Source organism: Phyllobates terribilis, unplaced genomic scaffold (genome assembly GCF_046119375.1).
Source record: "Phyllobates terribilis strain yellow unplaced genomic scaffold, ASM4611937v1 Scaffold_10__3_contigs__length_209671492, whole genome shotgun sequence".
NCBI lineage: Eukaryota > Metazoa > Chordata > Amphibia > Anura > Dendrobatidae > Phyllobates > Phyllobates terribilis.
Window position 1 is genome coordinate 204,836,643 of NW_027362770.1, and position 20,745 is coordinate 204,857,387.

The window sequence follows — 20,745 nt, forward strand, 5'->3', positions numbered from 1 at the left end:
CTCTCTGCAGTCTCGCCTCCGCTCTCTCTCCGCTCCGCTCTCTGCAGTCTCGCCTCCGCTCTCTCTCCGCTCCGCTCTCTGCAGTCTCGCCTCCGCTCTCTCTCCGCTCCGCTCTCTGCAGTCTCGCCTCCGCTCTCTCTCCGCTCCGCTCTCTGCAGTCTCGCCTCCGCTCTCTGCAGTCTCGCCTCCGCTCTCTCTCCGCTCCGCTCTCTGCAGTCTCGCCTCCGCTCTCTCTCCGCTCCGCTCTCTGCAGTCTCGCCTCCGCTCTCTCTCCGCTCCGCTCTCTGCAGTCTCGGCTCCGCTCTCTCCTCTCCCCTCCGCTCCGCTCTCTCTCCGCTCCGCTCTCTGCAGTCTCGCCTCCGCTCTCTCTCCGCTCCGCTCTCTGCAGTCTCGCCTCCGCTCTCTCTCCGCTCCGCTCTCTGCAGTCTCGCCTCCGCTCTCTCTCCGCTCCGCTCTCTGCAGTCTCGGCTCCGCTCTCTCTCCGCTCCGCTCTCTGCAGTCTCGGCTCCGCTCTCTGCAGTCTCGGCTCCGCTCTCTCCTCTCCCCTCCGCTCCGCTCTCTCTCCGCTCCGCTCTGCAGTCTCGGCTCCGCTCTTTCTCTGCTCCGCTCTCTGCAGTCTCGGCTCCGCTCTCTCCTCTCCCCTCCGCTCCGCTCTTTCTCTGCTCCGCTCTCTGCAGTCTCTGCTCCGCTCTCTGCAGTCTCGGCTCCGCTCTCTGCAGTTTCGGCTCCGCTCTCTCTCCTCTCCTCTCTCTCCGCTCTTTCTCTGCAGTCTCGGCTCCGCTCTCTCTCCGCTCTTTCTCTGCAGTCTCGGCTCCGCTCTTTCTCTGCAGTCTCGGCTCCGCTCTTTCTCTGCTCCGCTCTCTGCAGTCTCCGCTCCGCTCTCTCCTCTCCCCTCCGCTCCGCTCTCTCTCTGCTCCGCTCTGCACTCTCTCCGCTCTTTCTCTGCTCCGCTCTCTGCAGTCTCGGCTCCGCTCTCTCTCCGCTCTTTCTCTGCAGTCTCGGCTCCGCTCTCTCTCCTCTCCTCTCTCTCCGCTCCGCTCTTTCTCCGCTCCGCTCTCTGCAGTCTCCGCTCCGCTCTCTCCTCTCCCCTCCGCTCCGCTCCGCTCTCTCTCTGCTCCGCTCTGCACTCTCTCCGCTCTTTCTCTGCTCCGCTCTCTGCAGTCTCGGCTCCGCTCTCTCTCCTCTCCTCTCTCTCCGCTCTTTCTCTGCAGTCTCGGCTCCGCTCTCTCCTCTCCCCTCCGCTCCGCTCTCTCTCCGCTCTGCACTCTCTGCAGCTCCCGCTCTGCACACTGGGGGGCGCTGCCGCTGTGTCCCCGCTCGCTCCCGGCTGCTGCCTCCTCCGCCGCCTCCTCCGCTGCGCTGATGTTTCGGGCTCCGGGCACCGGGCGGAGGCGGCGGCTCTGCGGCTGCTGTTGGAACGAGGAATGTACCGGGAGCGGCGGGATCTGAGCTGGAGCCGCCCCCGTCCTGCCCCGATCTCTGCCCGGATCCCTCCGCAGCGCCGGGCGCCGCACAAGTAGCGATATGTCCAGGAACCCCCCGAGCTCCAGCAGCGCCAAGTCCCAGCGGCGGACGTCTCTGCCCTGCATCCCCCGAGAGCAGGTAGGAAGAGCGGCCGCTCCGGAGCCCGAGTCCGCGGCGAGTGGGCGACGACCCCTGATTGTCCCGGGGCGGGAGAGGACGCGACTGTGCTGGATACTGGGGGCTCTGTGTATAAGTACTGTACAGTCATGGTTCTGGTTCTGTGTATAAGTACTGTACAGTCATGGTTCTGGTTCTGTGTATAAGTACTGTACATTCATGGTTCTGGTTCTGTGTATAAGTACTGCACATTCATGGTTCTGTGTATAAGTACTGTACATTCATGGTTCTGTGTATAAGTACTGTACATTCATGGTTCTGGTTCTGTGTATAAGTACTGCACATTCATGGTTCTGTGTATAAGTACTGTACATTCATGGTTCTGTGTATAAGTACTGTACATTCATGGTTCTGTGTATAAGTACTGTACATTCATGGTTCTGGTTCTGTGTATAAGTACTATACACAGAACCAGAACCATGAATGTACAGTACTTATACACAGAACCAGAACCATGAATGTACAAGTACTGTACATTCATGGTTCTGGTTCTGTGTATAAGTACTGTATATTCATGGTTCTGTGTATAAGTTCTGTACATTCATGGTTCTGTGTATAAGTACTGTACATTCATGGTTCTGTGTATAAGTACTGTACATTCATGGTTCTGGTTCTGTGTATAAGTACTGTACATTCATGGTTCTGGTTCTGTGTATAAGTACTGTACATTCATGGTTCTGTGTATAAGTTCTGTACATTCATGGTTCTGGTTCTGTGTATAAGTACTGTACATTCATGGTTCTGTGTATAAGTACTGTACATTCATGGTTCTGGTTCTGTACATTCATGGTTCTGGTTCTGTGTATAAGTACTGTACAGTCATGGTTCTGTGTATAAGTACTGTACAGTCATGGTTCTGGTTCTGTGTATTGATGATTTTACTCATTGACGATTCTGGATATTGATGTTTATGGTCAATAACTGTTCTGGACATTGATGGTTACAGTGCCGGTTCTGGATATTGACAGTTCTGGACATTGATGGTTACAGTGCCGGTTCTGGATATTGACAGTTCTGGACATTGATGGTTACAGTGACGGTTCTAGATATTAATGGTTCTGGACATTAACGGTTCTGGACATGGACGGTTCCGGACATTGATGATTACAGTGACTGTTTTATACATTGACTGTTCCGGACATTGACGGTTACAGTGACGGTTCTATATATTGACGGTTCCGGACATTGACGGTTCCGGACATTGATGGTTACAGTGCCGGTTCTATATATTGACGGTTCCGGACATTGATGCTTACATTGACGGTTCCGGACATTGACGGTCCCGGTTACATTGACGGTTCCGGACATTGACTGTTCCGGACGTTGACGGTTCCGGACGTTGACGGTTCCGGACGTTGACGGTTACATTGACGGTTCCGGACGTTGACGGTTACATTGACGGTTCCGGACGTTGACGGTTACATTGACGGTTCCGGACGTTGACGGTTACATTGACGGTTCCGGACGTTGACGGTTACATTGACGGTTCCGGACGTTGACGGTTACATTGACGGTTACATTGACGGTTACATTGACGGTTCCGGACATTGACCGTTCCGGACATTGATGGTTACATTGACTGTTCCGGACGTTGACGGTTCCGGACATTGACGATTACATTGACGGTTCCGGACATTGACGATTACATTGACGGTTCCGGACATTGACGATTACATTGACGGTTACATTGACGGTTCCGGACATTGACGGTTACATTGACTGTTCCGGACATTGACGGTTACATTGACTGTTCCGGACATTGACGGTTACATTGATGGTTACATTGACCGTTCCGGAAGTTGACGGTTCCGGACGTTGACGGTTCCGGACATTGACGGTTCCGGACATTGACGGTTCCGGACATTGACGGTTACATTGACGGTTACATTGACGGTTCCGGAAGTTGACGGTTCCGGACATTGATGGTTACATTGACGGTTCCGGACATTGACCGTTCCGGACATTGACGGTTACATTGATGGTTACATTGACGGTTCCGGACATTGACCGTTCCGGACATTGACGGTTACATTGACGGTTCCGGACGTTGACGGTTACATTGACGGTTACATTGACGGTTACATTGACGGTTACATTGACGGTTCCGGACGTTAACGGTTACATTGACGGTTACATTGACGGTTACATTGACGGTTACATTGACGGTTACATTGACGGTTCCGGACGTTAACGGTTACATTGACGGTTCCGGACGTTGACGGTTACATTGACGGTTCCGGACATTGACGGTTACATTGATGGTTACATTGACCGTTCCGGATGTTGACGGTTCCGGACATTGACGGTTACATTGACGGTTCCGGACATTGACGGTTACATTGACGGTTCCGGACATTGACCGTTCCGGACATTGACGGTTACATTGACTGTTCCGGACATTGACCGTTCCGGACATTGATGGCTACATTGACGGTTCCGGACGTTGACGGTTCCGGTGACGGTTTTAGATATTGACGGTTCCGGACATTGGCGGTTGTGAAGACACGGGGTCTTCTTGGTCATAATACCACTCAGACAACACAGGGTGAGGGTAACACAGCGTGGCAATACTTTACTGAACCACAAGGCGGACAATAAACACATAGAACAGTCCCAGGAAATACCCAAGATGGTGGAACATTACACAGTCTCACCCTTCCTTCTCCGCCCGCCTGGGATAGAACAGCTGCGACTTTGGGACTTCCAGGGCCGACTTCCCTCAACCAGTGGCCCCCTCGCTTCTGGTGGGCCCCCACAGAGAGTGGGTAGCGGCAAGCTTAGGAAACTAGCAGTCCCATCGCGGTAGAAGGCCAGGAGACCCGAGGGTCCCACCCTGGCCTCTCCGAGAGTTTCCCTGGGGCCAGATGACCGGCGGGTCCCAATCTGGCTTTCTCCAAGCGTATTCATGGGTTCTGTGATAGTCAATGGCGCAGATCTGTATCCCTTCAGCTGGGGTTGGGGTCCCCTAAGCTGACATCCTGTAGAGTCACATCAGTATCCCTCTTGATGGAGCCATGTGTCCTGGTTGCTGTCCTGAAGAGTCTCTCTGCAGCACGATAGAAATCCCTTTTTATATTTACATCTGTGGATCAGGTCAGAGGGAAGGTGACAGAGGCGCATGTCTCATTGTTTGAGCATTTAATCAATTTTCATAGTTTGTATTCCCCTTCTCTGCAGATCAACAAACTAGCTGGCCTAGTAAAATATGTAATTCACATATAAGCAGATATCAATGTTCCAAGACTCTGAGTCGCTGTCTTGCAAAGCTAACGGACAATACTTTGTAGGAGCTGATATAAGATGTAGATAACAGCCATTCATCAATTACCAAATATCACCTCCAGTGATCAACATTGAGGTTTACACAAATAATAGTCTGTGTTGATCAACCAAAGAAGAACACAAGTTCAAAAGTCAACATAACAATAAAGGTGTATGGCTCCTGGCCTACTGATTTATTATATGTCTGGATAATTAAGATTAAAGGCTGTGTCCTCACAACGGTTCTGGATATTGATGGATCTGGATTATATAAATATTATAGCACTATATGGCGGTGTTATTATAGCACTATATGGTGGCGGTGTTAGAGCACTATACGGCAGTGTTATTATAGCACTATATGGCGGTGTTATTATATATTATAGCACTATACGGCGGTGTTATTATAGCACTATACGGCGGTGTTATTATAGCACTATACGGCAGTGTTATTATAGCACTATATGGCAGTATTATATATTATAGCACTATATGGTGTTGTTATAGCACTATATGGCAGTGTTATTATAGCACTATACGGCAGTGTTATTATAGCACTATATGGCAGTATTATATATTATAGCACTATATGGTGTTGTTATAGCACTATATGGCAGTGTTATTATAGCACTATACGGCGGTGTTATTATAGCACTATACGGCAGTGTTATTATAGCACTATATGGCAGTATTATATATTATAGCACTATATGGTGTTGTTATAGCACTATATGGCAGTGTTATTATAGCACTATACGGCGGTGTTATTATAGCACTATATGGTGGTGTTATTATAGCACTATATGGTGGTGTTATAGCACTATATGGTAGTGTTATTATAGCACTATATGGCGGTGTTATTATAGCACTATATGGCGGTGTTATTATAGCACTATATGGCGGCGTTATTATAGCACTATATGGCGGTGTTATTATAGCACTATATGGCAGTATTATATATTATAGCACTATATGTCGGTGTTATTATAGCACTATACGGCGGTGTTATTATAGCACTATATGGCGCTGTTATTATAGCACTATATGGCGGTGTTATTATAGCACTATACGGCGGTGTTATTATAGCACTATACGGCGGTGTTATTATAGCACTATACGGCGGTGTTATTATAGCACTATATGGCGGTGTTATTATAGCACTATATGGCGGTGTTATAGCACTATATGGTGGTGTTATTATAGCACTATATGGCGGTGTTATTATAGCACTATATGGCAGTGTTATTATAGCACTATATGGCAGTATTATATATTATAGCAGTATATGGCGGTGTTATTATAGCACTATATGGCGGTGTTATTATAGCACTATATGGCGGTGTTATTATAGCACTATATGGCAGTATTATATATTATAGCACTATATGGCGGTGTTATTATAGCACTATATGGCAGTATTATATATTATAGCACTATATGGCGGTGTTATTATAGCACTATATGGCGGTGTTATTATAGCACTATATGGCGGTGTTATATATTATAGCACTATATGGCGGTGTTATTATAGCACTATATGGCAGTGTTATTATAGCACTATATGGCAGTGTTATAGCACTATATGGCAGTGTTATTATAGCACTATATGGCGGTGTTATTATAGCACTATATGGCAGTGTTATTATAGCACTATATGGCAGTGTTATTATGTATTATAGCACTATACGGCGGTGGTATTATAGCACTATATGGCGGTGTTATTATAGCACTATATGGCGGTGTTATTATAGCACTATATGGCGGTGTTATTATAGCACTATATGGCAGTGTTATTATAGCACTATATGGCAGTGTTATTATAGCACTATACGGCAGTGTTATTATAGCACTATATGGTGGTGTTATTATAGCACTATATGGCGGTGGTATAGCACTATATGGTGGTGTTATTATAGCACTATATGGCGGCGTTATTATAGCACTATACGGCGGTGGTATTATAGCACTATATGGTGGTGTTATTATAGCACTATATGGCGGTGTTATTATAGCACTATATGGCGGTGTTATTATAGCACTATATGGTGGTGTTATTATAGCACTATACGGCAGTGTTATTATAGCACTATATGGCGGTGTTATTATAGCACTGTATGGCGGTGTTATTATAGCACTATATGGCGGTGTTATTATAGCACTATTTGGCAGTGTTATTATAGCACTATATGGTGGTGTTATTATAGCACTATATGGCAGTGTTATTATAGCACTATATGGCAGTGTTATTATAGCACTATATGGCGGTGTTATTATAGCACTATATGGCGGTGTTATTATAGCACTATACGGCGGTGTTATTATAGCACTATATGGCGGTGTTATTATAGCACTATATGGCGGTGTTATTATAGCACTATATGGTGGTGTTATTATAGCACTATACGGCAGTGTTATTATAGCACTATATGGCGGTGTTATTATAGCACTATACGGCGGTGTTATTATAGCACTATATGGTGGTGTTATAGCACTATACGGCAGTGTTATTATAGCACTATATGGCAGTATTGTATATTATAGCACTATACGGCGGTGTTATTATAGCACTATATGGTGGTGTTATAGCACTATACGGCGGTGTTATTATAGCACTATATGGCAGTGTTATTATAGCACTATATGGCGGTGTTATTATAGCACTATATGGCAGTATTATATATTATAGCTCTATATGGCAGTATTATATATTATAGCACTATATGGCGGTGTTATTATAGCTCTATACGGCAGTGTTATTATAGCACTATACGGCGGTGTTATAGCACTATATGGCAGTATTATATATTATAGCACTATATGGCAGTGTTATTATAGCACTATATGGCGGTGTTATTATAGCACTATACGGCAGTGTTATTATAGCACTATATGGCAGTATTATATATTATAGCACTATAAGGCGGTGTTATTATAGCACTATATGGCGGTGTTATTATAGCACTATACGGCAGTGTTATTATAGCACTATATGGCAGTATTATATATTATAGCACTATATGGCAGTATTATATATTATAGCTCTATATGGCAGTATTATATATTATAGCACTATATGGCGGTGTTATTATAGCACTATATGGTGGTGTTATAGCACTATATGGCAGTATTATATATTATAGCACTATATGGCAGTGTTATTATAGCACTATACGGCAGTGTTATTATAGCACTATACGGCGGTGTTATTATAGCACTATACGGCGGTGTTATTATAGCACTATATGGCGGTGTTATTATAGCACTATACGGCGGTGTTATTATAGCACTATATGGCGGTGTTATTATAGCACTATACGGCAGTGTTATTATAGCACTATATGGCAGTATTATATATTATAGCACTATAAGGCGGTGTTATTATAGCACTATATGGCGGTGTTATTATAGCACTATATGGCGGTGTTATTATAGCACTATACGGCAGTGTTATTATAGCACTATATGGCAGTGTTATTATAGCACTATACGGCAGTGTTATTATAGCACTATATGGCAGTATTATATATTATAGCACTATAAGGCGGTGTTATTATAGCACTATATGGCGGTGTTATTATAGCACTATATGGCGGTGTTATTATAGCACTATATGGCAGTATTATATATTATAGCACTATATGGCAGTATTATATATTATAGCTCTATATGGCAGTATTATATATTATAGCACTATATGGCGGTGTTATTATAGCACTATATGGTGGTGTTATAGCACTATATGGCAGTATTATATATTATAGCACTATATGGCAGTGTTATTATAGCACTATACGGCAGTGTTATTATAGCACTATACGGCGGTGTTATAGCACTATATGGCAGTATTATATATTATAGCACTATATGGCAGTGTTATTATAGCACTATATGGCGGTGTTATTATAGCACTATATGGTGGTGTTATTATAGCACTATATGGCGGTGTTATTATAGCACTATATGGCAGTATTATATATTATAGCACTATATGGCAGTGTTATTATAGCACTATATGGCGGTGTTATTATAGCACTATATGGCGGTGTTATTATAGCACTATATGGCGGTGTTATTATAGCACTATACGGCAGTGTTATTATAGCACTATATGGCAGTATTATATATTATAGCACTATAAGGCGGTGTTATTATAGCACTATATGGCGGTGTTATTATAGCACTATATGGCAGTATTATATATTATAGCTCTATATGGCAGTATTATATATTATAGCACTATATGGCGGTGTTATTATAGCACTATATGGTGGTGTTATAGCACTATATGGCAGTATTATATATTATAGCACTATACGGCAGTGTTATTATAGCACTATACGGCGGTGTTATAGCACTATATGGCAGTATTATATATTATAGCACTATATGGCAGTGTTATTATAGCACTATATGGCGGTGTTATTATAGCACTATATGGCAGTATTATATATTATAGCACTAAAAGGCGGTGTTATAGCACTATATGGCGGTGTTATTATAGCACTATATGGCGGTGTTATTATAGCACTATACGGCAGTGTTATTATAGCACTATATGGCAGTATTATATATTATAGCACTATATGGCAGTATTATATATTATAGCTCTATATGGCAGTATTATATATTATAGCACTATATGGCGGTGTTATTATAGCACTATATGGTGGTGTTATAGCACTATATGGCAGTATTATATATTATAGCACTATATGGCAGTGTTATTATAGCACTATACGGCAGTGTTATTATAGCACTATACGGCGGTGTTATAGCACTATATGGCAGTATTATATATTATAGCACTATATGGCAGTGTTATTATAGCACTATATGGCGGTGTTATTATAGCACTATATGGTGGTGTTATTATAGCACTATATGGCGGTGTTATTATAGCACTATATGGCAGTATTATATATTATAGCACTATATGGCGGTGTTATTATAGCACTATATGGCGGTGTTATTATAGCACTATATGGCGGTGTTATTATAGCACTATATGGCGGTGTTATTATAGCACTATACGGCGGTGTTATTATAGCACTATATGGCAGTATTATATATTATAGCACTATAAGGCGGTGTTATTATAGCACTATATGGCGGTGTTATAGCACTATATGGTGGTGTTATAGCACTATACGGCGGTGTTATTATAGCACTATACGGCGGTGTTATTATAGCACTATATGGCAATATTATATATTATAGCTCTATATGGCAGTATTATATATTATAGCACTATACGGCAGTATTATATATTATAGCACTATATGGTGGTGTTATTATAGCACTATATGGCGGTGTTATTATAGCACTATATGGCAGTGTTATTATAGCACTATATGGCGGTGTTATAGCACTATATGGCGGTGTTATTATAGCACTATACTAGCACTATACGGCAGTGTTATTATAGCACTATACGACAGTGTTATTATAGCACTATACTAGCACTATACGGCAGTGTTATTATAGCACTATATGGCGGTGTTATTATAGCACTATATGGCGGTGTTATTATAGCACTATATGGCGGTGTTATTATAGCACTATATGGCGGTGTTATTATAGCACTATACTAGCACTATACGGCGGTGTTATTATAGCACTATACTAGCACTATACGGCAGTGTTATTATAGCACTATACGGCGGAGTTATTATAGCACTATATGGCAGTATTATATATTATAGCACTATACGGCGGTGTTATTATAGCACTATATGGTGGTGTTATTATAGCACTATACGGCAGTGTTATTACAGCACTATACGGCGGTGTTATTATAGCACTATACTATCACTATACGGCGGTGTTATTATAGCACTATATGGTGGTGTTATAGCACTATATGGCGGTGTTATAGCACTATACGGCGGTGTTATTATAGCACTATACGGCGGTGTTATTATAGCACTATATGGCAGTGTTATTATAGCACTATATGGTGGTGTTATAGCACTATATGGCGGTGTTATTATAGCACTATACGGCGGTGTTATTATAGCACTATACGGCGGTGTTATTATAGCACTATATGGCAGTATTATATATTATAGCACTATATGGCGGTGTTATTATAGCACTATATGGCAGTATTATATATTATAGCACTATAAGGCGGTGTTATTATAGCACTATATGGCGGTGTTATTATAGCACTATATGGTGGTGTTATAGCACTATACGGCGGTGTTATTATAGCACTATACGGCGGTGTTATTATAGCACTATATGGCAATATTATATATTATAGCTCTATATGGCAGTATTATATATTATAGCACTATACGGCAGTATTATATATTATAGCACTATATGGCGGTGTTATTATAGCACTATATGGTGGTGTTATTATAGCACTATATGGCAGTGTTATTATAGCACTATATGGCGGTGTTATAGCACTATATGGCGGTGTTATTATAGCACTATACGACAGTGTTATTATAGCACTATACTAGCACTATACGGCAGTGTTATTATAGCACTATATGGCGGTGTTATTATAGCACTATATGGCGGTGTTATTATAGCACTATATGGCGGTGTTATTATAGCACTATATGGCGGTGTTATTATAGCACTATACGGCAGTGTTATTATAGCACTATACTAGCACTATACGGCAGTGTTATTATAGCACTATACGGCGGAGTTATTATAGCACTATACTAGCACTATACGGCAGTGTTATTATAGCACTATACGGCGGTGTTATTATAGCACTATACTAGCACTATACGGCGGTGTTATTATAGCACTATATGGTGGAGTTATTATAGCACTATATGGCAGTATTATATATTATAGCACTATATGGCAGTGTTATTATAGCACTATATGGTGGTGTTATTATAGCACTATACGGCAGTGTTATTACAGCACTATACGGCGGTGTTATTATAGCACTATACTATCACTATACGGCGGTGTTATTATAGCACTATATGGTGGTGTTATAGCACTATATGGCGGTGTTATTATAGCACTATACGGCGGTGTTATTATAGCACTATACGGCGGTGTTATTATAGCACTATACGGCGGTGTTATTATAGCACTATATGGCGGTGTTATTATAGCACTATATGGCGGTGTTATTATAGCACTATATGGCAGTGGTGTTATAGCACTATATGGCGGTGTTATTATAGCACTATACGGCGGTGTTATTATAGCACTATATGGCAGTATTATATATTATAGCACTATATGGCGGTGTTATTATAGCACTATATGGCAGTATTATGTATTATAGCACTATATGGCGGTGTTATTATAGCACTATATGGCGGTGTTATATATTATAGCACTATATGGCAGTGTTATTATAGCACTATATGGCAGTGTTATTATAGCACTATATGGCAGTATTATATATTATAGCACTATATGGCGGTGTTATTATAGCACTATATGGCAGTATTATATATTATAGCACTATACGGCGGTGTTATTATAGCACTATACGGCGGTGTTATTATAGCACTATATGGTGGTGTTATTATAGCACTATATGGCAGTGTTATTATAGCACTATATGGCAGTGTTATAGCACTATATGGCAGTGTTATTATAGCACTATATGGCGGTGTTATTATAGCACTATATGGCAGTGTTATTATAGCACTATATGGCAGTGTTATTATGTATTATAGCACTATACGGCGGTGTTATTATAGCACTATACGGCGGTGGTATTATAGCACTATATGGTGGTGTTATTATAGCACTATATGGTGGTGTTATTATAGCACTATATGGCGGTGTTATTATAGCACTATATGGTGGTGTTATTATAGCACTATATGGCGGTGGTATTATAGCACTATATGGCGGTGTTATTATAGCACTATATGGCAGTGTTATTATAGCACTATACGGCGGTGGTATTATAGCACTATATGGTGGTGTTATTATAGCACTATATGGCGGTGTTATTATAGCACTATATGGCGGTGTTATTATAGCACTATATGGTGGTGTTATTATAGCACTATATGGCGGTGTTATTATAGCACTATATGGCGGTGTTATTATAGCACTATATGGTGGTGTTATTATAGCACTATACGGCAGTGTTATTATAGCACTATATGGCAGTGTTATTATAGCACTATACGGCAGTGTTATTATAGCACTATATGGTGGTGTTATTATAGCACTATATGGCAGTGTTATTATAGCACTATATGGCGGTGTTATTATAGCACTATATGGCGGTGTTATTATAGCACTATATGGCGGTGTTATTATAGCACTATATGGCGGTGTTATTATAGCACTATACGGCGGTATTATAGCACTATATGGCGGTGTTATTATAGCACTATATGGTGGTGTTATTATAGCACTATACGGCAGTGTTATTATAGCACTATATGGCGGTGTTATTATAGCACTATACGGCGGTGTTATAGCACTATATGGCAGTGTTATTATAGCACTATATGGCAGTATTATATATTATAGCTCTATATGGCAGTATTATATATTATAGCACTATATGGCGGTGTTATTATAGCACTATATGGCAGTATTATATATTATAGCTCTATATGGCAGTATTATGTATTATAGCACTATATGGCGGTGTTATTATAGCACTATATGGCGGTGTTATTATAGCACTATATGGCAGTGTTATATATTATAGCACTATATGGCGGTGTTATTATAGCACTATATGGCAGTATTATATATTATAGCACTATATGGCGGTGTTATTATAGCACTATATGGCAGTATTATATATTATAGCACTATATGACGGTGTTATTATAGCACTATATGGCGGTGTTATTATAGCACTATATGGCGGTGTTATTATAGCACTATATGGCAGTGTTATTATAGCACTATATGGCAGTATTATATATTATAGCACTATACGGCGGTGTTATTATAGCACTATATGGCAGTGTTATTATAGCACTATATGGCAGTATTATATATTATAGCACTATATGGCAGTATTGTATATTATAGCACTATACGGCGGTGTTATTATAGCACTATATGGCGGTGTTATTATAGCACTATATGGCGGTGTTATTATAGCACTATATGGCGGTGTTATAGCACTATATGGCGGTGTTATTATAGCACTATATGGCAGTATTATATATTATAGCACTATATGGCAGTATTATATATTATAGCACTATACGGCGGTGTTATTATAGCACTATACGGCGGTGTTATTATAGCACTATATGGCGGTGTTATTATAGCACTATATGGCGGTGTTATTATAGCACTATATGGCGGTGTTATAGCACTATATGGCGGTGTTATTATAGCACTATATGGCAGTGTTATTATAGCACTATATGGCAGTATTATATATTATAGCACTATACGGCGGTGTTATTATAGCACTATATGTCGGTGTTATTATAGCACTATACGGCGGTGTTATTATAGCACTATATGGCGCTGTTATTATAGCACTATATGGCGGTGTTATTATAGCACTATATGGCGGTGTTATTATAGCACTATATGGCGGTGTTATTATAGCACTATATGGCAGTATTATATATTATAGCACTATATGGCGGTGTTATTATAGCACTATATGGCAGTATTATGTATTATAGCACTATATGGCGGTGTTATTATAGCACTATATGGCGGTGTTATTATAGCACTATATGGCAATATTATATATTATAGCACTATATGGCGGTGTTATTATAGCACTATATGGCGGTATTATATATTATAGCACTATATGGCAGTGTTATTATAGCACTATATGGCGTTGTTATTATAGCACTATATGGCAGTATTATATATTATAGCACTATACGGCGGTGTTATAGCACTATACGGCGGTGTTATTATAGCACTATATGGCAGTATTATATATTATAGCACTATATGGCGGTGTTATTATAGCACTATATGGCAGTATTATATATTATAGCACTATACGGCGGTGTTATTATAGCACTATACGGCGGTGTTATTATAGCACTATATGGCGGTGTTATTATAGCACTATATGGCGGTGTTATTATAGCACTATATGGCAGTGTTATTATAGCACTATATGGCAGTGTTATTATAGCACTATATGGCAGTGTTATTATAGCACTATATGGCAGTGTTATTATAGCACTATACGGCAGTGTTATTATAGCACTATACGGCAGTGTTATTATAGCACTATACGGCAGTGTTATTATAGCACTATATGGCGGTGTTATTATAGCACTATACGGCGGTGTTATTATAGCACTATACGGCGGTGTTATATATTATAGCACTATATGGCGGTGTTATTATAGCACTATATGGCAGTGTTATTATAGCACTATATGGCAGTGTTATTATAGCACTATATGGCAGTGTTATTATAGCACTATATGGCAGTGTTATTATAGCACTATACGGCGGTGTTATTATAGCACTATATGGCAGTGTTATTATAGCACTATATGGCAGTGTTATTATAGCACTATATGGCGGTGTTATTATAGCACTATACGGCAGTGTTATTATAGCACTATACGGCGGTGTTATTATAGCACTATACGGCGGTGTTATTATAGCACTATATGGTGGTGTTATTATAGCACTATATGGCGGTGTTATTATAGCACTATATGGCGGTGTTATTATAGCACTATATGGCGGTGGTATTATAGCACTATATGGCGGTGGTATTATAGCACTATATGGCGGTGGTATTATAGCACTATATGGCGGTGTTATTATAGCACTATACGGCGGTGTTATTATAGCACTATATGGCGGTGTTATTATAGCACTATATGGCGGTGTTATTATAGCACTATATGGTGGTGTTATAGCACTATACGGCAGTGTTATTATAGCACTATACGGCGGTGTTATAGCACTATATGGCAGTATTATATATTATAGCACTATATGGCAGTGTTATTATAGCACTATATGGCGGTGTTATTATAGCACTATACGGAAGTGTTATTATAGCACTATATGGCAGTATTATATATTATAGCACTATAAGGCGGTGTTATTATAGCACTATATGGCGGTGTTATTATAGCACTATATGGCAGTATTATATATTATAGCTCTATATGGCAGTATTATATATTATAGCACTATATGGCGGTGTTATTATAGTACTATATGGTGGTGTTATTATAGCACTATACGGCGGTGTTATTATAGCACTATACGGCGGTGTTATAGCACTATATGGCAGTATTATATATTATAGCACTATATGGCAGTGTTATAGCACTATATGGCGGTGTTATTATAGCACTATACGGCGGTGTTATAGCACTATATGGCAGTATTATATATTATAGCACTATATGGCGGTGTTATTATAGCACTATATGGTGGTGTTATTATAGCACTATATGGTGGTGTTATTATAGCACTATACGGCAGTGTTATTATAGCACTATACGGCGGTGTTATTATAGCACTATATGGCAGTATTATATATTATAGCACTATATGGCAGTATTATATATTATAGCTCTATATGGCAGTATTATATATTATAGCACTATACGGCAGTGTTATTATAGCACTATACGGCAGTGTTACTATAGCACTATATGGCAGTGTTATTATAGCACTATACGGCAGTGTTATTATAGCACTATATGGCAGTGTTATTATAGCACTATATGGCAGTATTATATATTATAGCACTATACGGCGGTGTTATTTTAGCACTATATGGTGGTGTTATTATAGCACTATATGGCAGTATTATATATTATAGCTCTATATGGCAGTATTATATATTATAGCACTATACGGCAGTGTTATTATAGCACTATATGGCAGTGTTACTATAGCACTATACGGCGGTGTTATTATAGCACTATATGGTGGTGTTATTATAGCACTATATGGCAGTATTATATATTATAGCACTATATGGCAGTATTATATATTATAGCACTATATGGCAGTATTATATATTATAGCACTATACGGCGGTGTTATTATAGCACTATATGGCGGTGTTATTATAGCACTATATGGCGGTGTTATTATAACACTATATGGCGGTGTTATTATAGCACTATACGGCGGCGTTATTATAGCACTATACGGCGGTGTTATTATAGCACTATACGGCGGTGTTATTATAGCACTATACGGCGGTGTTATTATAGCACTATATGGCAGTGTTATTATAGCACTATACGGCGGTGTTATTATAGCACTATACGGCAGTGTTATTATAGCCCTATATGGCAGTGTTATTATAGCACTATATGGCGGTGTTATTATAGCACTATATGGCGGTGTTATTATAGCACTATATGGCAGTATTATATATTATAGCACTATACGGCGGTGTTATTATAGCACTATATGGTGGTATAGCACTATATGGCGGTGTTATTATAGCACTATACGGCGGTGTTATTATAGCACTATATGGCCGTGTTATTATAGCACTATACGGCGGTGTTATTATAGCACTATACGGCGGTGTTATTATAGCACTATACGGCGGTGTTATTATACCACTATATGGCGGTGTTATTATACCACTATATGGCGGTGTTATTATAGCACTATATGGCGGAGTTATTATAGCACTTTATGGCGGAGTTATTATAGCACTATATGGCGGTGTTATTATAGCACTGTATGGCGGTGTTATTATAGCACTATATGGCAGTGTTATTATAGCACTATATGGCGGTGTTATTATAGCACTATATGGCGGTGTTATTATAGCACTATATGGCGGTGTTATTATAGCACTATATGGCGGTGTTATTATAGCACTATACGGCGGTGTTATTATAGCACTATACGGCGGTGTTATTATACCACTATATGGCGGTGTTATTATACCACTATAAGGCGGTGTTATTATAGCACTATATGGCAGTGTTATTATAGCACTATATGGCGGTGTTATTATAGCTCTACATGGCGGTATTATATATTATAGCACTATAAGGCGGTGTTATTATAGCACTATAAGGCGGTGTTATTATAGCACTATAAGGCGGTGTTATTATAGAACTATACGGCAGTGTTATTATAGCACTATACGGCAGTGTTATATATTATAGCACTATATGGCGGTGTTATTATAGCACTATACGGAAGTGTTATATATTATAGCACTATATGGCGGTGTTATTATAGCACTATATGGCAGTATTATATATTATAGCACTATATGGCAGTGTTATTATAGCACTATATGGCGGTGTTATTATAGCACTATATGGCGGTGTTATTATAGCACTATATGGTGGTGTTATTATAGCACTATATGGCGGTGTTATTATAGCACTATATGGTGGTGTTATTATAGCACTATATGGCGGTGTTATAGCACTATATGGCAGTATTATATATTATAGCACTATATGGCAGTGTTATTATAGCACTATACGGCAGTGTTATATATTATAGCACTTTATGGCGGTGTTATTATAGCACTATATGGCGGTGTTATTATAGCACTATATGGCGGTGTTATATATTATAGCACTGTATGGCGGTGTTATTATAGCACTGTATGGCGGTGTTATTATAGCACTATATGGCGGTGTTATTATAGCACTATATGGCGGTGTTACATATTATAGCACTATAAGGCGGTGTAATTATAGCACTATATGGCGGTGTTATAGCACTATATGGCAGTATTATATATTATAGCTCTATATGGCAGTATTATATATTATAGCACTATATGGCGGTGTTATAGCACTATATGGCGGTGTTATTATAGCACTATATGGCGGTGTTATTATAGCACTATACGGCAGTGTTATTATAGCACTATACGGCGGTGTTATTATAGCACTATATGGCAGTATTATATATTATAGCACTATATGGCAGTATTATATATTATAGCACTATATGGCGGTGTTATTATAGCACTATATGGCGGTGTTATTATAGCACTATACGGCGGTGTTATTATAGCACGATATGGCAGTATTATATATTATAGCACTATACGGCAGTGTTATTATAGCACTATACGGCAGTATTATATATTATAGCACTATATGGCAGTATATATTATAGCACTATACGGCGGTGTTATTATAGCACTATATGGCGGTGTTATTATAGCACTATATGGCGGTGTTATTATAGCACTATATGGCGGTGTTATTATAGCACTATACGGCGGTGTTATTATAGCACTATACGGCGGTGTTATTATAGCACTATACGGCGGTGTTATTATAGCACTATACGGCGGTGTTATTATAGCACTATATGGCGGTGTTATTATAGCACTATATGGCGGTGTTATTATAGCACTATATGGCGGTGTTATTATAGCACTATACGGCGGTGTTATTATACCACTATATGGCGGTGTTATTATAGCACTATATGGTGGAGTTATTATAGCACTATATGGCGGAGTTATTATAGCACTATATGGCGGTGTTATTATATCACTGTATGGCGGTGTTATTATAGCACTATATGGCAGTGTTATTATAGCACTATATGGTGGTGTTATTATAGCACTATATGGCAGTGTTATTATACCACTATACGGCGGTGTTATTATAGCACTATATGGCAGTGTTATTATAGCACTATATGGTGGTGTTATTATAGCTCTACATGGCGGTGTTATTATATATTATAGCACTATACGGCGGTGTTATTATAGCACTATAAGGCGGTGTTATTATAGCACTATAAGGCGGTGTTATTATAGCACTATAAGGCGGTGTTATTATAGAACTATACGGCAGTGTTATTATAGCACTATACGGCAGTGTTATATATTATAGCACTATATGGCGGTGTTATTATAGCACTATACGGAAGTGTTATATATTATAGCACTATATGGCGGTGTTATTATAGCACTATATGGCGGTGTTATTATAGCACTATATGGCAGTGTTATTATAGCACTATACAGCGGTGTTATTATAGCACTATATGGCAGTATTATATATTATAGCACTATATGGCGGTGTTATTATAGCACTATATGGCGGTGTTATTATAGCACTATATGGCAGTGTTATTATAGCACTATATGGCAGTGTTATTATAGCACTATATGGCAGTGTTATTATAGCACTATATGGCAGTATTATATATTATAGCACTATATGGCGGTGTTATTATAGCACTATATGGCGGTGTTATTATAGCACTATATGGCGGTGTTATTATAGCACTATACGGCAGTGTTATATATTATAGCACTATATGGCGGTGTTATTATAGCACTATATGGCGGTGTTATTATAGCACTATATGGCAGTGTTATTATAGCACTATATGGCAGTGTTATTATAGCACTATACGGCGGTGTTATTATAGCACTATACGGCGGTGTTATAGCACTATATGGTGCTGTTATTATAGCACTATATGGCGGTTATTATAGCACTATATGGCGGTGTTATTATAGCACTATAAGGCGGTGTTATTATAGCACTATATGGCTGTGTTATTATAGCACTATATGGCAGTGTTATAGCACTATATGGCAGTGTTATTATAGCACTATATGGCGGTGTTATTATAGCACTATATGGCGGTGTTATTATAGCACTATATGGCGGTGTTATTATAGCACTATATGGCGGTGTTATTATAGCACTATATGGCGGTGTTATTATAGCACTATATGGTGGTGTTATTATAGCACTATATGGCGGTGTTATTATAGCACTATACGGCGGTGTTATTATAGCACTATATGGCAGTATTATATATTATAGCACTATACGGCAGTGTTATTATAGCACTATACGGCAGTGTTACTATAGCACTATACGGCGGTGTTATTATAGCACTATATGGTGGTGTTATTATAGCACTATATGGCAGTATTATATA

At 39.6% G+C, this 20,745-nt stretch overlaps 1 protein-coding gene across 2 annotated transcripts in view; it reads left to right on the forward strand.

Annotated features, from left to right (window-relative positions):
- The first annotated feature begins 1,283 nt into the window (after window positions 1-1,283).
- The window catches only part of PDE3A (phosphodiesterase 3A), a 611,920-nt gene continuing 592,458 nt past the window's right edge, over window positions 1,284-20,745 (forward strand). For both annotated transcript variants that reach the window (XM_073650585.1, XM_073650589.1), the window contains exon 1: window positions 1,284-1,602. In XM_073650585.1, coding sequence (XP_073506686.1) covers window positions 1,525-1,602 — 78 coding nt within the window. In that variant the 5' untranslated portion in view covers window positions 1,284-1,524. The remainder of the gene's footprint in view (window positions 1,603-20,745) is intronic.